This window comes from Alligator sinensis, unplaced genomic scaffold (genome assembly GCF_000455745.1).
Source record: "Alligator sinensis unplaced genomic scaffold, ASM45574v1 scaffold365_1, whole genome shotgun sequence".
NCBI lineage: Eukaryota > Metazoa > Chordata > Crocodylia > Alligatoridae > Alligator > Alligator sinensis.
The window spans coordinates 326,493-344,983 of NW_005842356.1; the positions used below are offsets into that span (position 1 = coordinate 326,493).

An 18,491-nucleotide genomic window follows, 5' to 3' on the forward strand; every position below is an offset into this window, starting at 1 on the left:
ACATAATTTAAAGCTACCTTTCCTTTTCTTTCTTCCTTCATTTACACAAGCTATATCTTAGCTGCAGCTAACAATCTAGCATAGAAGCTGTGGGGCTTAATGAATATAAACCGTATGATGCAGTACAGTCTGGTTCCAAAAATGTGTATGCATTTATATTCCTGTCTGGGAATGCAGAGCTTATTGTAGAGGACAATTACTTTTACTTCATTGTCTAAGATAACATAAATAGAGAGATGTAGTTTGCCATATTAGTTGGAAGTTAGGCAAAATGCAGGACAGAGTGGCATTTTACAAACTAACTCCTTCAAAGAGGCATAAGCTTTTGTCAGCTCTAGCATACTTTGTCAGATGCTCTGAATAGACTTGAAGAGAGCAGGGGTACTAAAAAGAAAGGAATAAAGTGATTTAAATAGGAAAGAACAGGTTAGAGAATGTTTAGAAAAGCTGGACACATACAAGTCCATGGGGCTAGACGTGATGCACCTGATGGTGCTGAGGAAGTTGACTTGTGGGACTGCACAGCCACTGCCCATTACCTTTGAGAACTTGTGATGATTGGGAGAAGTCCTGGAAGACTGGAAAAGGACAAATATAGTGCCTATCTTTTAAAAAAGGGAAGAAGGAGGATTTGGGGGATTAGAGACTGGTCAATGTCACCTCAGTTCCTGGAAAGATCATGGAGCAGGTCCTGAAGGAATCCATTTCTAAGCACTTAGAGGAAAAAAACATGACTGGGAACAGTCAGCATGGATTCACCAAGGGCAAGTCATGCCTGACCAACATGACAGCTTTCTATGATGAAATTACTTGCTTTGTGGATGCGGGGAGAGCAAGGGACACAATATGCTTTGATTTTAGCAAGGCTTTTGATAATCTCCCACAAATTCTTGCAAGCAAGCTAAGAAAGTATAGGTTGGATGAATAGACTATAAGGTGGATAGAAAACTGGCTAGATGGTTGGGCTCAAAGGGTAGAAGTCTATGGCTCAATGTCTAGTTGGCACCCTATCAAGTGGAATGCCCCAGGGATCAGTCCTGGGGCTGGTTTGGTTCAATATCTTCATCAACAACTTGGAAGATGAGATGGAGTGCACTCTCAGCAACTTTTTGGATGACATCAAGCTGGGGGGACTAGTAGATATGCTGAAGAGTAGGGCTAGGATTCGGAGAGAGTTCACCAAATTAAAGGACTGGACCAAAAGAAATTCATGAGGTTCAATAAAGAGAAGTGTAAAGTCCTGTACTTAGGACAGAAAATCCCATGCACCAGTGTAGGCTGGAGGCTGATTGGCTAAGCAGCAGGGCTGCAAAAAAAAAAAGACTTGTGGGTTATACTAGACAATAATCTGAATATGAACCAACAGTGTATTCTTGTTGCAAAGAAAGCTAACAGGATACTGGGCTGCATTAATAGGAGCATTGCCAGCATTCCCCACCTCTCTTCAGCACTGGTGTGGCCACTGGAGTACTGTATCTAGTTTTGGGTCCCCCATTTCAAAAAAGATATGGACATAATGGAGAGAGTCCAGCAGAGGGCAATGAAAATAGGGGGATGAGGCACATGACATATGAAGTGAGTCTGAGAGAACTGGGCTTATTTAGTCTGGAGAAGAGAAGACTGAAGGAGGATTTAATAGCAACTTTTAACTACCTGAAGGGTGGTTCCAAAGAAGATGGAGCTGAACTGTTCATAGTACTGCCAGATGACAGAACAAAGAATAATGGTCTCAAATTGTAGCAAAGGAAGTTTAGGTTAGATAATAGAAACATTCTTTCATGAGGCGGGTTGTAAAGCACTGGAACATGCTACCCAGAGAAATTGTGGAATCTCCATTCTTGGATATTTTTAAGACATGAGTAGGCAAAGCCTTGGCTAGGATGATCTAGTTGGAGATGGTCCTGCTTTGAGCAGGGGGTTGGATTAGATGACCTCCTGAGCTCCCTTCCAACCCTAATTTTCTATGATTCTGTGAAAAGCAAAGGGGGATGACAGAAGGGGGAATTGTTGAGAGAGGTGAAGGTGAATTGAAGCCCCCTGACAGATGTTAAAATAATAGTACAATAAGCATCTGAGGAATTTTATGGTCCATCACAAATATTGTGCATCATACTATGCCAGATGTGCAGGGCAGAAGATGCTTGTTTAGGATCTTCAGATTCTAATCATGCCATTGTGGAACAGTCCCAGGTCCGATCCTGCAGATTCTGTCCCAAACCCCAAGGCTGCCCCATACCCAATCCTGATGCACACCTAAGCATCAAAATTGGACATGAGCACTCCTGGGTGCCAGCTCAGGACTCAAAGTTGCCTCCAGCCTGATCCCCGGGACTAGACTGGTGGTAACCTCAGTAACTGAGGCTTTCCTTAGTTAGTGCAAACGGATGATTATTGCCACCAGCCTCAAACAACGCAGGGTCTTTTTTGAGACCTAGGGTTGTCAAGAGCTGGTGCCAACAAACAGTTGATTGTCAGCCCTAGTCCCAGAGAGCTCTGGACTGGTCCAAGACCCAGAGCTGTCTCAGATTTGAATTGACAATAGGCACTTTGAATTGCCAGGTTGTGGTGAGCCTGGTGCGCTCTGTTGTTTAAGAACAGTTTTACTGAAGATAAAATATATGCTATGATATTGTCACAGGGCACTTAGGTGCCTGCTCCTACAAGAGAAGAAACTGCCTGGGGAGATCCCAAAGAGCCAGACAGGAGCCCAGGTGCAGGTTGCCAAGGCAGCTAGCTAATGAGGAAATTAGCCTACACCTGCACCTGGTCAGCTGGCCGGAAGGGGCAGGGCCCTGGGCCCATATAAACGCCAGGATGGGGTCTAGGGGGTTCAGTTCTCTGCTGGTGGCCAAGGGAGAAGGAGCCCTCCTAGAGCAAGTAAAGGAAAGAGTCCTGCCTAAGTTCTGCTCCAGGTAATGTAAAGGGGCAGAGCACGCCTTATGTAGCTTGTGTTACGTTATAGCCCGGGGCTTATGTTTGGTTGTTGTTTCAGAACACTGGTGGTTTGGGTGAGTCTATTTGGGGAAGGAGGAGGCCTCATTGGGGGCCCACAGCAGCATGGGGACCCCAGCACCAGTGAGGGTGTGGCATTTGGGGTGCACAGACCCTGGCAGCATTTGGGGTGCACAGACCCCGGCACCAGTGAGGACGTGGCATTTGGGGCGCAGAGGCAAGGGATGCGAAGAGCCCAGTGATAGCAAGGGGCAGAGTTATAGCAAGGCCCAGGAGAGACGATGACAATACCATCTGCAAGGCTTGGGGGGTGGGGTAAAGGGGTGGTTGGAGCCACGCATATAGCCCATAACGCTGGGGACCCATGGGGTCCAGGGAAGTCCATCGGGACCGTGTCCAACTGGATGTGAAAGCAGCATCCCTACATTATATTTTACATCAAGACGTGGCAGGCGAGAATAGAGGGTGCCCATCAGGCCAAATTGGCATGGTCGAGGGGCCTTGGATCACGGCCATCCTTAGGGACTCCATTCTGTGACAGTTATATTATATTACATTACGTTGCATATCCCCAATATAGTTATATTTATGGATATAAATAATAATAGTTATATTATGTGTGTGTATATATATACAAAACTTACAACTGTAAAAGCATTAGACATAAAAGGAGAGATCTTTGAATTTTCTATTTCACTTTTGAATTCTGCTTATGTACATGTTTTTGCTATAATTTTATATAAAGTACTATGTTGGGAAGTCATGCTTTATTTAACCTTTGGTCTGGGAGTGTAAAATGGAGAAAGAAATCAAACAGTATCATTCTTTGTATGGTTTAGCAAAATGACATTGCAGTTAAAGGTATACTGAAGACACAACATTATACTACTACTGCAATAATTGGGAAATGTTTGATATGAAAATATACCCATTAAAATGAATTAATTGAATTCTCCTGAGATCAATCTATGTCCCAAATGAAAGATTATGGGAGATGGCTTTAACAGAATTTATGTATGATGGAAAACTCATGTGATGACACCTAGTTTCATGGAGAAAAATAATCTACTTAAGTACTGGGTGATAAGCAAGAATTCAGCAAGTAGTTTTCAAAAACTTATAACTAGTCTGTGCTGAACTTTGAAATTTTACACACTACGTGAGAACACATACCCATCTGACAACCAACATTCCAGAATTCTTGAGGATTATAATTAGAAGAGTTGGTTCTGGTCCCTTTTGGATAGATCCTTGCAATAAATCTGGCAGTATGCAAAACAAATTCATTTGCTGCAAAAAATAATAATAAAGAATTGGTACGACAAGCATTACCGAGAATAAATCACAAAACTTTTGAAGCGGATCCTATTTTATATAAATGATGAGATCGTGCAGGGGTTTGTTTGGGTTTTTTTGGCACAACCTACAAAACCAGGCTAGAAATTTTTAAAAATATTTCCTCACACATCTAATGTTGCCTTATTAAGTATGTGTGCTACTTTGAAACAACTCAGTAATACAGTACATTAATTATCACTATTAAGGTAGTAACTTAGGTGCTTCCTCCTGGAAAAAAAATCACTTCTTTTGTTGGTGATGGGGGTTTAGTGTATTTTTACATCAAAACTAAGCATGCTTTTTGGGGGAATAGAGAGGATGAAATACGAAATGGATTATAAAACCATTTGCTTTTAAAACTGTTCAACAGGAAAATACCAGCTCAAGCTGGAATGGCCAAAAGCTGTTAGCATTTGATTGCTGTTTCATGGCCTACATTCTATGAATTAATAATCTCTGCCCAGTGAAAAGGTGTCCAGGTTACTAAAAATAAAATATTTAATTGACAACCTTGTTTATAATCTTCAGAGAGAAGCCAACTGCTCAGTGGGCTGATTTCACAGCAAGACATAATCTGTCTTTAAAAAGTCTAACCCTTACTGGCAGGGATGAGCTGGCACTGCTTCTACCAACAGTCTTTCTGTCAATTAGACTTAGTTGTTACTGACAGACATGGGGGGGGGCACTTTACCGGAAGAGGATGTGCGTTAGTTTGACCTGGCTCCCCAGTGTCTGTATAGTTTGTGTGCTTCAGCGGGGCTTTTTGACACTTATCTAAAGCCTGATTCAATCGGCTGTTAGATAAAAGTGCCAAAAGGCCCCACTAAAACACCTGATCTATATGGACATTGGGTGAGCTGGATCAAAGTGTGGCAGTGCACCGAGCTGAAAGAAAACGCCATTTGTTGGTGTTTTTTTCCATGTCTGTAAGCAACCAGTTCTTTCAAATGCTGCTTGCTCCCCTGTCACAAGCAGTGGTTTGTCAGGTAGACAAAAGAGAAGTTTGCTTACAGTCTGCCAGTAAGAGCCTGGGCTGCATTTTGGCAACTTAGACCACTCTCCAGTGAAACCAGCTAGTGAATCTTTTAGGTCAAACTTTTTCCTTGTAGACAGGCTGCTCTAATGTTCTCTTGGTGTTGCAGGCAACTGCCTAGAGTTAAAGCAATCTGATGCTGCATTAAATAGTTCCTGGGTGCATCTACATGTGAGCTTTACTGCAGAGCTGACTAATTAGCTCCACAGTAAAGCATCACAGTCCACATGTGCAGTGGTATTAGGGTGCAGTACATTTAATTAATTACTGTCCCAGACAGTACTATCCTACGATAGAGTAATTTACTCTGCTGAAGTGCACATGTAGACAGTGACTGGGGCTGGTTGGGGCATGCCACCTAGCTTCATACTGCAGCACCCTTGTACCCCAGCCAGCCCCTCCACTGCCCTATGCCAGCCTGGGGCTACTCTGCCCCAGCTCAAACTGCTGCAGTCCCAGATGCACATGTAGACACTGAGCCCAGGAGCAGCTGACTCTAGCACAAACTGCACAGGAGTTTATTGTGTCATGCTAATTGCACATGTAGAGGCACCCCCTGGATGCATCTACATGAGATGCTTAATGTGCAGAAAACTCTTTCTACTGTGCATTAGCATGGTGGGCAAAGCCCATGCTAATGCTCACTTGATTTAGTCTAATGCACAGTAGCGTCACACAAATACCGTTCATCTGCACTAATGCTCAGGAGTGCTGATTACGGCGCATTAATTTAGTACCTATTGTTACAGGTAGTAAACTTGATGCGCAGTAATTACTGCACATTTGGAATGTATAGACACACCCCCTGGATAGCAGATTGGAGCAGATCAGCACAGGATTATATTGCTACATAATTCTATTTGGCCTAACACCAGGGTTTGATCCAGTTAGAGCAAACCAGGTGCTTAAGGGGTTTGTTCTCTTTAATGTCAATATACCACTGTGCAATTCTCATTTAGGTTAGTACATATGTACAGTGAAGGTAGAATTATATAGTGTTATAGAATTATATAGCATTATACTATATAATGCTATATTTTATATAGTAAAACTGTATTCCATTTCAGTTAGAGTACTGGCCACAGCAATTTAATACAAACTCAGCCATAGTCCTTTGTAACAAAATATAGTGTATTTAGATTATTCCTTTTTCATACAATGTTGGTTTTTATAAAAACAATAGGATTTTTAAATAAATTATGAACTAAATATTTTCATTTGGAAAAATATTTCATTATTTCTTCATAAAGCAAGCTGAGAGAAGAAGGTACAGTGATATTGACAGGATGTTTCTAAAATTGCATTATAAAACAAAGCAATAGAGTAGAAAACATATGTTTCATAAAGTTTATTGACTGTTCTGACAGCTAAGCAATGAACAATGGCAACATTATAACTTTTATCTGACTAAACCAAAAGAAATTACCTGACTGTTTTACCAATTTTCGGGCTTTAAGCTCTCCAATTGAATTATTTTCATAACAGTGCTGATTAGCTCTTTGATTCTCAAAGCTTACAAATTTCTCAGATTTAGTATAAATCACAAGATCTGATAGCTCGAGGGCCAGTTTTATCTTCTTCACCTATAAAAATATCATGAAATAATGGAAGAATATGCATTGTTATATTTTCACATATTTCACTGTTATCATCAATCCATAAAAATTTCAATGATTTATGTATTGAGGCTCCAAATCTGATAAAAGATACTTAAATGTCTAGAGACTAGAGCAAACTAAACTTTGTCATAGTGTATTTAGTAAATATTAAATACCAGCTACGTGAAATTAGTATATTCATGTTCAGAACTAGGAAAAACCATATTCACCTACTTACCACTCTCAGAACCTTTTGGAATAGGGCTAGGTTAATTTATAATGTATTGGTTGATTTATCATTTTAATTTTAGTTTGTTGCCTAAAAAACTTAGGGATTTTTTTTAGAAGCAGATCATAGAGGAGGAAAATAGGAATAGTAAAAGGAGTACTGAATGTGATTCTTGTTGGTCGGTGGCATCAAATGTTGCTTATAAAAACAGAAGCTGAGCATGGATTATATTACTCATTCAATTCCATAGGTTCAGGAAGGCAACTGGCTTCCTTTTTAATGATTTCAGTAATTAGGGGGTACTAATGTTCATAACTGTGACTCCTACCCAACGTAATTTGCATTAGTCAGGTATAGTAGCAGTAATGTCTTAAAGCTCCTTTAGGCTGTTTCAATGAACAGTTTGAATTCTACAAGAGACAGGAAAGAGTTATCTGTCAGTCATGTACATGCTGACACATTGTCTTGCAATTCAGGTGAAGTTTACTACTGTGTAAGCTGATAAGTCTTCAGTGTGAGACGTGCCAAGTTCTCACATTTATATGAAGGTACTCTCAGTTATATCAGTTTATAGTTCAAAATAGTTGCAAAATCAGCCAGTGAAAACTGATGTGGCACAAGAAAAAAAGAGCTTTCATTCTTTTCCACAAATGTGAAAAGCCTTTAGTTTATTCATGCTTGCTAAGACTCTTTGTTTACTTGGACATAACCAAATTCATCTGGAATAATGCATTTCATTCTGAGCAACTGTTTCAAATGAGGAAGAGGAGTAATCCACTCTGCAGTAAATGTCCTTACCAATAAGATACAGTGCCATGTTCACTTCCTTGCTAGCTTTATGGCCTAATGAATACCTAGTATCTATGTGAAGTGGAACAGCTTCAATGGGACTGAACAACTTGCCCACTTAATCACAGGGAATCCCATAGCTCAGCAGGTAAGGTATTGTCTGAGGGGTGAGTGAAAAGAATTCATATTCCCTAAGGAAGGGGAGGTAATTGTACTGAAGGCCACCCAGATCCCATCTGAGTGTTCTACCCGTGGAGTTACTGGTCAAATGAGAGACCCACTGTGTCTTTCTCCAAGCCTGTTTTGTATGGGGTTAGACAGCCTGAGGGCATTTACTATAGTAGGCCCTGCAAGTGGAATAGGTGGGGAAAATGCCTATTTGGTGAATTTCGATAGAGCAAAGCATCAGCTAAGTGTTGAACAGCTCAATGCTGTGAAGACTTAGTGGCTTGCACGTGTACAGTAGCATAAATTTAGGAGCCTACAAGTCATTTCCTGCAAAACCTCAGGCAGTAACGGAGGTGGGAGAATTGGTTTCATAGGTTTATGTGAAACCTGAAGGCTGGTGAAGTCAGCTGTGATGTGAATGTAATGTGTGTAACAGCAGGAGGAATCGGGGAGCAGTCTGCAGAGCTGTAATTTTCTGTTAATTTAGACTACAATTCCCAGAGACCCCCAGAGGCTGGGGGGCAAGGGAAAAAAAGAAGACGGAGTTTGAGGCTGGCGTAAAGGAAAGTTAAGACCCGACTGCACATGAACCTGGTCAGCCCTAATCAAAGGAGTGCACAAGGGAGCTGCAGATCTCACTGGCTTGGTCAGCCAGGACTGTGGACTGCAGGACCTGGACTCAGATTGGGGGCAGCTGCAAGCTGCTGTTTGAGCCCTCTAGGGCAGTGGTTCTCAACCTTTTTTGTACCGGGACCCATTTACCTGGTCAGTGGCTTGTCCTGACCCACACCCCCCTGTCCCCGCCAGCGTGTGACCCACAGTTCCCCCCCTCCCCCCCAGCTCTGCAGAAGGGAGTCCTCAGCTGCCCCGATCCTGCTCAGGCTGGAGTGCAGTGGCTGCGGTGGCTCTGGCTCGTGCAGAGGGCAGCGGTGAGTCTGGCCCAGCATAGCCTGGAGGGAGGAGGAGGGGAGGCTAATAGCATGCCCACCCGGGGCTGGGACTCCTGTGACAAGCCAGGCAGCCTGGTCATGGCCCCTCCCGTCCCCTGAGCAGCATCTTCTGGCCGCCCTGCCCCCGCAAGCACAGGCACCAGCCCTGATGTTGCCAGTTCAGCCACACAGCTCTCCCCCTGCCCCCGCTTCCCCCACACTTGTTCACGACCCTTGGAAATATTCTTGTGACCCACTTTTGGGTTGTGACCCATGGGTTGAGAAACGTTGCTCTAGGGACTAAAGGCTTGTTTGGGGACACCTCCAGAGGTGTGGAGGGGATTAAGGTGCTGAGTGTATATTCCTACAACTTTGCTGTTTCTTTATCTTTTACCTGTTCCCTCCCCTTGGCCCATTGGCTTCTGATCCTAACCCCTATGATTTTCTATATAAAAGTGGGATTTCTCCCTTGCTTCTTGTATCAGTTTCTGGGGCTGCAGGGTTGGTGCACAGTGGTATATTAAAGGTGGACTCGGGTGCTACAGGATCATTTTGGTGTCAAAATCCTGCTTGTGAATCTGGCCCTAAGAGCATAATATGTAGACTGTTATGGTCTATATAAACAGCAAAGGGACTATCATTACATCAATTTACAATACTTGAAAAGATGCAGAAAGTAATATGTAAAAGCAATCATTTAGTGATACAACGGGGAATAACTAGGAGTAATATGATGCAAATGGGAAAGGGAAAATTCAGGTTGAACTGAAAAATGATCTGCCAATAAGTTGTATCAGTCCATGGTATGGTCTCTCAAAGGAAAGGAGCTGTAGGCATTTTTACTTAGGATATTTAAAACTAGACTGGATAAAACAATATGGCAGCAAATCTTCATGGGAAGGAGACATCAAAGATGACCTCACTGGGTTTTTTACATTTCCGATTCCTTTAAAATAAAACACTTGCTAAAGGAACTGCCATTATTGAGAATTTCAAAGCATCTCTTGTAGAATTTCCTATATTCAGGCCTCTGGTTTCAACCATTTTATACTGCTGTTACTCACTAACTTTTAATGACGTTTTTCTGAACTTACACTAGTGTAAGATAAAAATCACATCCAAGGTATGCAAAAGTAATTTTACATGTGCCATGCAAACCACCAGGTAGAACAATCTTAAATTTATTTTGGAAACAAACAATAGTGGCAACATAAAGTAAAGTGAGAAAAGCAATAACCCGCCACTTGCATAAAATCCATCTCACAATACATTATTACATGAAAGATCAGATTCTATATTAAATGAATGTACATTGCAGAATTTAAAAGAGAGAATGGGAAATAAGACAGCATTTTATTTTACTCCATGATTAATGGACAGACATCTGGCTCCTAAGAGTAAAAGTTAAAAATCAGGCTCTATAACAGTTGACAATTATTAAAGTCTCCTAAATACCAGGGGTATGTGGAGTACATCTGGAGTATTGTGTTCAGTTTTAGGCCCCCCACTACAGAAAGAATGTGGACAAATTGGAGAGAGTCCAGCAGAGGGCAATGAAAATGGTGAGGAGGCTGGGGCACATGACTTCTGAGGAGAGGCTGAGGTAATGGCTTATTTAGTCTAGAGAAGAGAAGACGGAGAGGGGGATTTAATAGCAGCCTTCAACTACCTGAAGGGGGGTTCAAAAGTGGATGGAGCTAGACTGTTCTCAGTGATGGCAGATGACAGAACAAGGAGCAATGGTCTCAAGAAGCAGCAAGGGAAGTTTAGGTTAGATATTAGGAAGAATTTTCTCACTAGGAGGGTAGTAAAACACTGGAACAGGTTACCCAGAGAGGTGGTGCAATCTCTATCCTTGGAGGTTTTCAAGACCTGGCTAGACAAAGCTTTGGTTGGAATGATCTTTTGGGGATGGTCCTGCTTTGAGCAGGGGGTTGGACTAAATGACCTCCTGAGGTCCCTTCCAACCCTAATTTTCTATGATTCTTTTGAAGGGAACATGCAATAGGATGGCGTTCTAGCAAAGGGAGACTACGTTAACAGCCCAAATCCAGCTCTGTGTATTTTACTGTGTCTAGCCAGTGTATTTTAGGGATATTCCTCTGAATGGAACACTACAGTTTCCAGAGGCCACTCCTCATTAACACCTGTTAGTTGAGGCCTCTAGATAGATGTATTGCTCTGATGCAAGATAAATAGTTGCCATCTTAGTCTAACGTGGCTGAAACTTTCCAGCTGAAGGATATAGTCTGTGTTAAACCTTATTTTCCATATTATCATAACAAACTAAAAGTATTTAAATGACCCTGAACCTGTTAACAATCTTATGACTCTGAATGTGAGGTGTTTGATAGGTGACCTCATCACTTGTTCTAAAAAGGCATCTTTGGCTAATTATGGCTAAAGTGGGGAGCCCCAGCAAAGAGCTGCTGTGGGTGTTGATCACAAGGTCTTGGCAGGGACATTCTGTTCTGGAATGGCAGGGGATCTATTGCTAGGCTAGGAATGCCATGCCTTTTCTCAAAATGTTATCCTTAAACACCCTCTCCCAAATAGGTATGGACCAAAATGAAAGGAAAGTTAGAAAATGGAAGAAAACCTAACTTAATACCTACTCAGAGAGAGTGCTGCTAAGGGATTTCTGCCTTTGAGTACACAGGCAGGAAACTAGGTAGTTAATGTCAGTGTTATTCAGCAGGGGCTGAAAATGTCATAATTATGAGGGCATGCATACCTCTTTCTTGCCTCTGAGGCTTGGAAAAAACAGTTTCAAATCTAATGCAGCAAACTATTTCCATGTCAGTCAGTGCATCACACACGCTCTACTGCAGAGTAGTCTAATTTGCTCTGCAGTAAAGCATCACTGTCTACACATGCACTCCAATTAGGATGCAGTAAACTAATATACTCCAGCATAGGATAGTGCCATAAGACATGAGTACTATTTTACACCAGAGTAAAATAACTGTGATAAAACGAATATGCAGATAGTGACGCAAGTGCAAGTTGCACCTGGTCACCCGAGCCAGCAGGAAACCAGAGCAGGTCACAAGTGTCTCTGGCCTAAATTGCTCCACCTGGGCTCAAGTTGCTCCCTGTCACTGAGTGTACATTCAAATGCTGTTCCTGTATTAGTTTACTCCAGCACAAATTTTGCCAAAGTAAATTCAGTTGCATTAATTGCACATGTAGGTGCACCCAGTGAAAGTAAACACAGAACCATATGTTAATTTTATAGTTTCTATTTTAAGAATAGAATCACATGTTAATTAATTTCTTCACTATCTTGATGATTGGGAAAGACGCCTCTGGTTTATGTAAATCACTGAAAATAGGGTCAGGTTTGTTTTTTGGTTTTATTGTTTTTGTTGTAACAAAACAACAGGCAGGATGAGTGGGGGTTGTATCCGGACCCTGTACCTAGTTGTGTGCATGTAACCGGGATATACGGTACTTAAGTCATTGCCAGGGGCTTGTAGAAATGCCAAGAGAGTCAGAGTCAGTGCCACCTCATTAGGGGTCAGCAGAACCCTGATTCTGTTCCTGTCTGTTTCCAGAACAGCCCAGAAGTGCAAATGGTTAACAGTGAGTTGTGCCGGTTGCAGCCACTTGCTAATGGGAGCAACAAGCAGAATGAAAACTGTGTTAAAATGTATGAGTTCAGCTAATATAGATTTTTGCTTTCATGTGAATTTCTTATGCCTACACCTTAGAAAAATTTAAGGATTTCATATCATGAGCTGCCTTTAATAAAACAGACGTACCGTCTATTTGCCCCCTAATGTCCTATGTAATAAAAGCATTTTACCTTTGGCTTTTTTCGAGGAGGGGATGAAGATTTTTTTTCTACAGTTTTTCTTTTTGGCTGAGGGGTCTTTGGTGTAGGTTTGCTTTCAGCAGCTTCCTCATCTTCAGATTGGTCTACCTCCTCTTCAAATTCCACTACCTCACCATGTGTGTCAAGACCTCTTCTGAGAATAGTATCCTGAAGAGTTCCAACTTTCTTATTTTTTATCAGTATTTTAAACTTTAGTGCCTGTGGAAATAGGTTAAACAGTAGTAATTGCAGGCATGCATTTAATAAGATAGTTGGTATCAAAATACTGTATTGTAATATTGCAACTCCTATTTTCAAAATCTGTTACAGAAGTAATCTGTTTTAGAATGATGGGTGCCAGGGTAGTGTGGAAAAACAAATATCACATAGAAGGAACAGTTGGTAATAGGCAAAAGAGTTCACCAACTGTACTATGTATCTCAGCAACATGCACACCAGAAAACAACCCAACACAGACCACTCTATACAGTCAGCAAAAAAAAGATATCAATACAAATGGTTTGCCACTATGCAGACACAAAATATGAGAACAATAAGCAAGAACAGTGCACAAAGAAAAGAAGGTATTCTGCTCCCATCTGCCACAGAAGATGACTGTGATTTTTGCAGAGAAAACTGGTGAGAGAATAGCTGTTTCATCCTGATGCTAGGTTCAGATATTAGTGGTAAATACCAATGATGGCATAAGAAGTATGCATGCACACAAGTGAACAGAGATTATATTCTGTTTAGTAAGCATCACTTTACTTTTTAAAAATACGGACTTATGTAAACACAGTCAATCTCATTTTGATATGTATGTGACCACATCTATAAAAATCATTCTAACTAACTTTTCAGCAAGCAGAAATGCTGGTACCTTTAGATGCACAGTGCATCGTTACCCTGGGTACCAACTTAAGGTTCCATTGTTCTGTTTTAAGGCATATAAGCAGAGCAGGATGCTGATTTTGATTCAGTATATATCATCAATTAAGTTGATTTAATACAGTTTAGCAACTTGTTACCCAAGGAATTTCTTTATATGCCATCTTTTGAAATGTGCACTTTTATCAAATTGATAATCTTATTATCCAGGCAAGAAAAAAAAATTAACAGAAACGGAATGTGCATAATAAGTAAAGTTTTCAGTAGCAAAAGTTTTTTAATTGTTATTTGAAAGCAGAACAATATTCATTTCCAGGTAAATCACAGTACCATATTGATTAATGTGCCAAATGTAAGCATTTAAACTGTCAAAAGTCTTTATTATCCTTAGAGATTTAAATGTAGAAGAAATGCTCTTATGTTTGTAACTCTGAAGTATCGTGCTAAGATCACCTTCAAGAGTTTAAAAAGAAATTTAACACAAGTGTATCTACTCCATGAATATGAAGAATAATTTCACAGTTAAACAGAAGACTCTCAGGCTGTAGAGTGCTATTGCTATTCCTCTCTTCTAAGTAAGAATATAATACTAAACTGAAGTAAGCAACTTGAGGAGGCTGTGGCACTATGTCTTCAGACAACCATGAACTAAGAATATTTGTGCCAATTGGTTTGCTTTAATTAAATGAAAAGTGGAATTTTGATTAGGACACGAGATTTATCCCAAGGGCCATATCTTTTTGTTTGGCTTTTTTGCCCAGGGCTCTTTTGTCTAGTAAACATTCCTTGGTTGAGTGAAGAACACAGTTTTTGTCAGTAATATGATCACAGTTAACGTAATAAATACAAAGTATTTATAAAACTGTTTTAAATGCCAGTTTCCAAAGAGCACAACTTTCCATTTATGCACCAAAATGAAAAACATTAGTTTTTCAAAAATGTTCCGCATCCAGTGGCTCCTTACAAGTCATCCCCTCCAAAATACAAATACCCACTAGCAAACTGCCTTAAGAAGGAAATATTACAGCTCATAAATCATACAGCAAACAAGAAGACACTAACATAATAGTGTGACTGAAAATAGCTGCTGGAAATCAAAAATTACTCTATGTTTAAGCACTCCTGACTGAGTACAAGAGAAGCCACTTTGTTTAGGTACTTAATGGAAGCAGCTGGCTGCTAAGTTCTTTTAAAAGTCTGACACCTAATAAAGAAAAACACCAAAGCCCTTGACAGACATTCATTTTAAAGGTGTGGTAAGATCTGAGCCACAATTTCCACAATCATGCTGCCTGCTTTGCTAAATGTACATGATAGGTTGCTCAACTTTGGGACTGGCGATCAGATCCCAGTTGCACCCTGAGCATGGGATCATGATCCTGGGCTCCCCATGCACTCGAGTTGAAAGGCAGGTGCCTGACAATTACCTGATTGTTGGCTGGCTCTGGGATGACACCCCAGGCTCAAACCAGCTCCAGTACTGTCTCCGGAGCTGGCAACAATAAGCTAGTTGAATTGGGACTGCATGGGGGCTCAAACTGGCTAAGTGTTGGCCAGTAGGAACTGCACCAAGGCCAGTTGGAGACTCTGAAGCAGCCCTAACCCTGCCACATATTTAATTGAAGGTGTATGGAAACCAGAGACAAAAATATTACACACATAATATTTACACGTTTACACATTTTTGTGTTGTATTTTTTGTGGTTGGTTTCCCTTTTTGTAGCACTAACAAAACCCTTTTTGACTAACAGACTACTCATGTCTTAACTAACATCTTTCAGGGACCGAAGAGAAATAATTTTGGCCTTGATTCTTCATTCTATATGAGCAAAACCATGATGAGATGCAGAGTGGGGCATCACAAGGAAGGATCCCAAGCAGTTTGTCCCTGGGTTAAGTTATAGCTTCACAAAAGATGCTAGTCTAATTTATGCTACTGGAAGACTTGAGCTCTGCTCACTCACCCCTGCTCCAACCATTTCTGCCCCACGATGCCTCACATCAAAGGAGTGGGCAAGGAGTTGACACAGGGGACATTTACATGAGGTGCATGACCCTGACCTTGCAACGCATGCAGTTGTATAAGCAGTGAAATGCACGTCAGTGCACAGAAAATGGTACTGACGTGCATTTTGCCACTTATGGAAATGCAGCACAGTGCGCGTCAGCTAGCACACGGAGCAGACTCAATCAAGTCTGCTCCAGTGCACCAGATCTCCAGTGCATCGAGCATGGAAAAGTTTGTGTATAAATGCCCTTAGTGTCTACACATGTACCCCTATTAGGCTGCAGTAAACTAATTAACTATGCCGTAGGTTAGTACTTCTAAACAGAAGTATTATCCTGCAGCAGTGTTATTTAGTGTGCCACATCATATGTGTAGATGCTGATGGGGCTGGGTGGAGCATGAGGGTGCTTCAATGCAGGGACTGCCTACTGGCTAAATAACCTGCTAAATAATCAAGTTTAAAATTGCAACAACTTTCAAGTATCATAGTGCTGACTCTGTTAAAAGGGGAAAATGGGCTTTTTGAGGAAATTGTAACATAAGAAAATAGTCAATCTATACCTTATAAAATTCAGCATGAATAAAGACAACAAGACATTAGGATTATAATGCAGGATTAACCCTTCTTTAAGTACAAATGAAGATTTATTCAATTTCAAGAAAAGAAAGTGGTTAAGATCTTCATGTGTCTTTTGGCTAATTTTTATTATTACTATTATTATTATTATTATTTTGTAGAAAGCTTCAGAGGATTGTCACAACCCAAAGTTGTGATTTTTTGTTTGCGTGCGCTTCAGCACTGCTAAATTATTTTCCCGCTAAATTGCAGCTTCTTTGCACGGTGGAGTTTTCTGCTGCAGAGGAGAACCCCGGTGCAATGGAGTATTCCCGCCAAATTTGTAGCTTTCTTTGTATGGTGCATTTCTTCTGCATCCAGGAAATGCACGGTGCAAAGGAGTTCCTGCCATTTGTATGAAGATTCGTGCCACATTATTGGCCGATTCTAATACATGCACACGTGGCAGCTAGCGATTGGCTTGCTAGCCGTATAAAGAGCTTGGGTGGTTTCCGCCCAAGTTGGAGAGAGAGCAATTGGAGTTCGAGAGGGAGAGCGTGAAGATCTCTAAGCGCTGCGGATCCTTACGGACCCAACGCTTTTCTTAAAAGGCAATAGAGGCCTGATAACCGAACCCACAGAGCTTCAACAACTCCGGGGAAAAGAACGAACAGCCTCTAGCCTCTCCCCATCGCCGATAAATTCCTAGACGTATCCCTTCCTGTACGAGAAACTACCGAACCTGCGGAGTTTCAATAACTCAGGGGCAAAGAAACTACCGAACCCGCGGAGCTTCAATAACTCCGGGGCAAAGAACGAATTGTCGTAGTCCTCTAACGAGGATTTAAGCGGAGCTGAACCTGGAAACTGTCCAGCCTACACCGTGACCATCTTTGGTGTAAGTAAACAATCTTTAAATCAACCATTACGCGTCCGTGACTAATTCTAGCTCGCCACCGGTCCTCTCCGACACCGCGTGCCCGGCCTGCTGGCCACAGCCCGCGTGCACAAAGACGGGCCCGGCTCACACAAGGATAAAAGCCAATAAGTTTTTTGCAAGGTATTTTATCAGATTTATATTACACATAAGGAGTGGGACTCTGGAAGTATATTACTATACTAAGCAAAGTTCCTAGGAAACAATGCTGTGATTTTTATCTTGTTTATACTGTACTTTCATCAAGTTATCAAGGGGAAAAGAATATACATATATATGAGCTTGCTGTAAAATTGTCACACTCTAAAATTCACTGTCAATCTATTTTCACTGTTCTTGTGGACATCAAGAATGTAAGCCTACTGTGAATGTTCCCAGTCCTAGCCTCTTCTCCCACTATGATGTTGGTCAGTGATAGCAAACCTTTTCTTGAGTTGCTGTTGTTATAGCAACAAGCAGTAACTATGCTCTTCTTCCGAGCTTCCCTACCTGACATTCAGCCCCATCCTCAGCTACATGTTAGGAAAGCTGAATTGTCATATCTTTCTAGTTCAGTGAAGCTGGTCGTTGTCAAATGCTGCTGGCATTATTGCCAAGAAATGTCTCTCTACCTCCCCTGAATGCTCAAAATACTGTTTGAACAAGAAGGGTGGAAGAACAGAACACCGCATGTGCCCAGCGCAAGAAAGTTGTTAAGATAAATGAACATTCTTCTACTGCTGTGGGCCAAGCTGTCTCTAGAGGTGCCTACAGATGTTAGGGGCTGCGCTCTAACTCATGGCAAGTGCCATGAGTCGGAGCTCCCCGACCCAACCTATCGGGTCAGGGTGGGCAGAGCTGGAGGCTACCTGCACTAGCCCTGCCCAGCAGGTGAGGGTGTTCCAGCAGCCTCCTGAGAGGCTGCTAAACCACCCTTCTCCCTAGCCCTGCCCCACTCCAAGCTCTGAGGCTGTCAGCAGGGGAGGGAGGGGAAAGGGAGCAGCATGGAGCTGCTGACTGGGCCTTGCCAAGCTGGAGCTGGAGGGGAGAGGGTGGGGTGGAATGGAGCCCTCTTGTCTCATGACGCCCCTCCCAAGCTATCCCAGATGAAGTATTGAGAAGGAGGAGCCAGGACAGACCTGGGAGGTAAGGGACCTCCACTCCATGCCCTCCCCCCCACAATCCAGTTTAGGCCAGGCAGAGCAGCCAGAAGTTGCTGCTACCACTCTCAAGAGGCCAGGCCAGAGCTGGGGGGGGGGGGGGGGGGGGG

General features: G+C 42.0%; 1 protein-coding gene across 1 annotated transcript in view; it reads right to left on the minus strand.

The window, feature by feature from the left end:
* PLCZ1 (phospholipase C zeta 1) overlaps positions 1 to 18,491 on the minus strand; it is a gene marked incomplete at its 5' end in the record, with an annotated part of 93,734 nt that overhangs the window by 42,580 nt on the left and 32,663 nt on the right. The window contains 3 exons of the mRNA XM_006029112.1: positions 4,126 to 4,242; positions 6,750 to 6,906; positions 12,845 to 13,072. Coding sequence (XP_006029174.1) covers positions 4,126 to 4,242; positions 6,750 to 6,906; positions 12,845 to 13,072 — 502 coding nt within the window. The remainder of the gene's footprint in view (positions 1 to 4,125; positions 4,243 to 6,749; positions 6,907 to 12,844; positions 13,073 to 18,491) is intronic.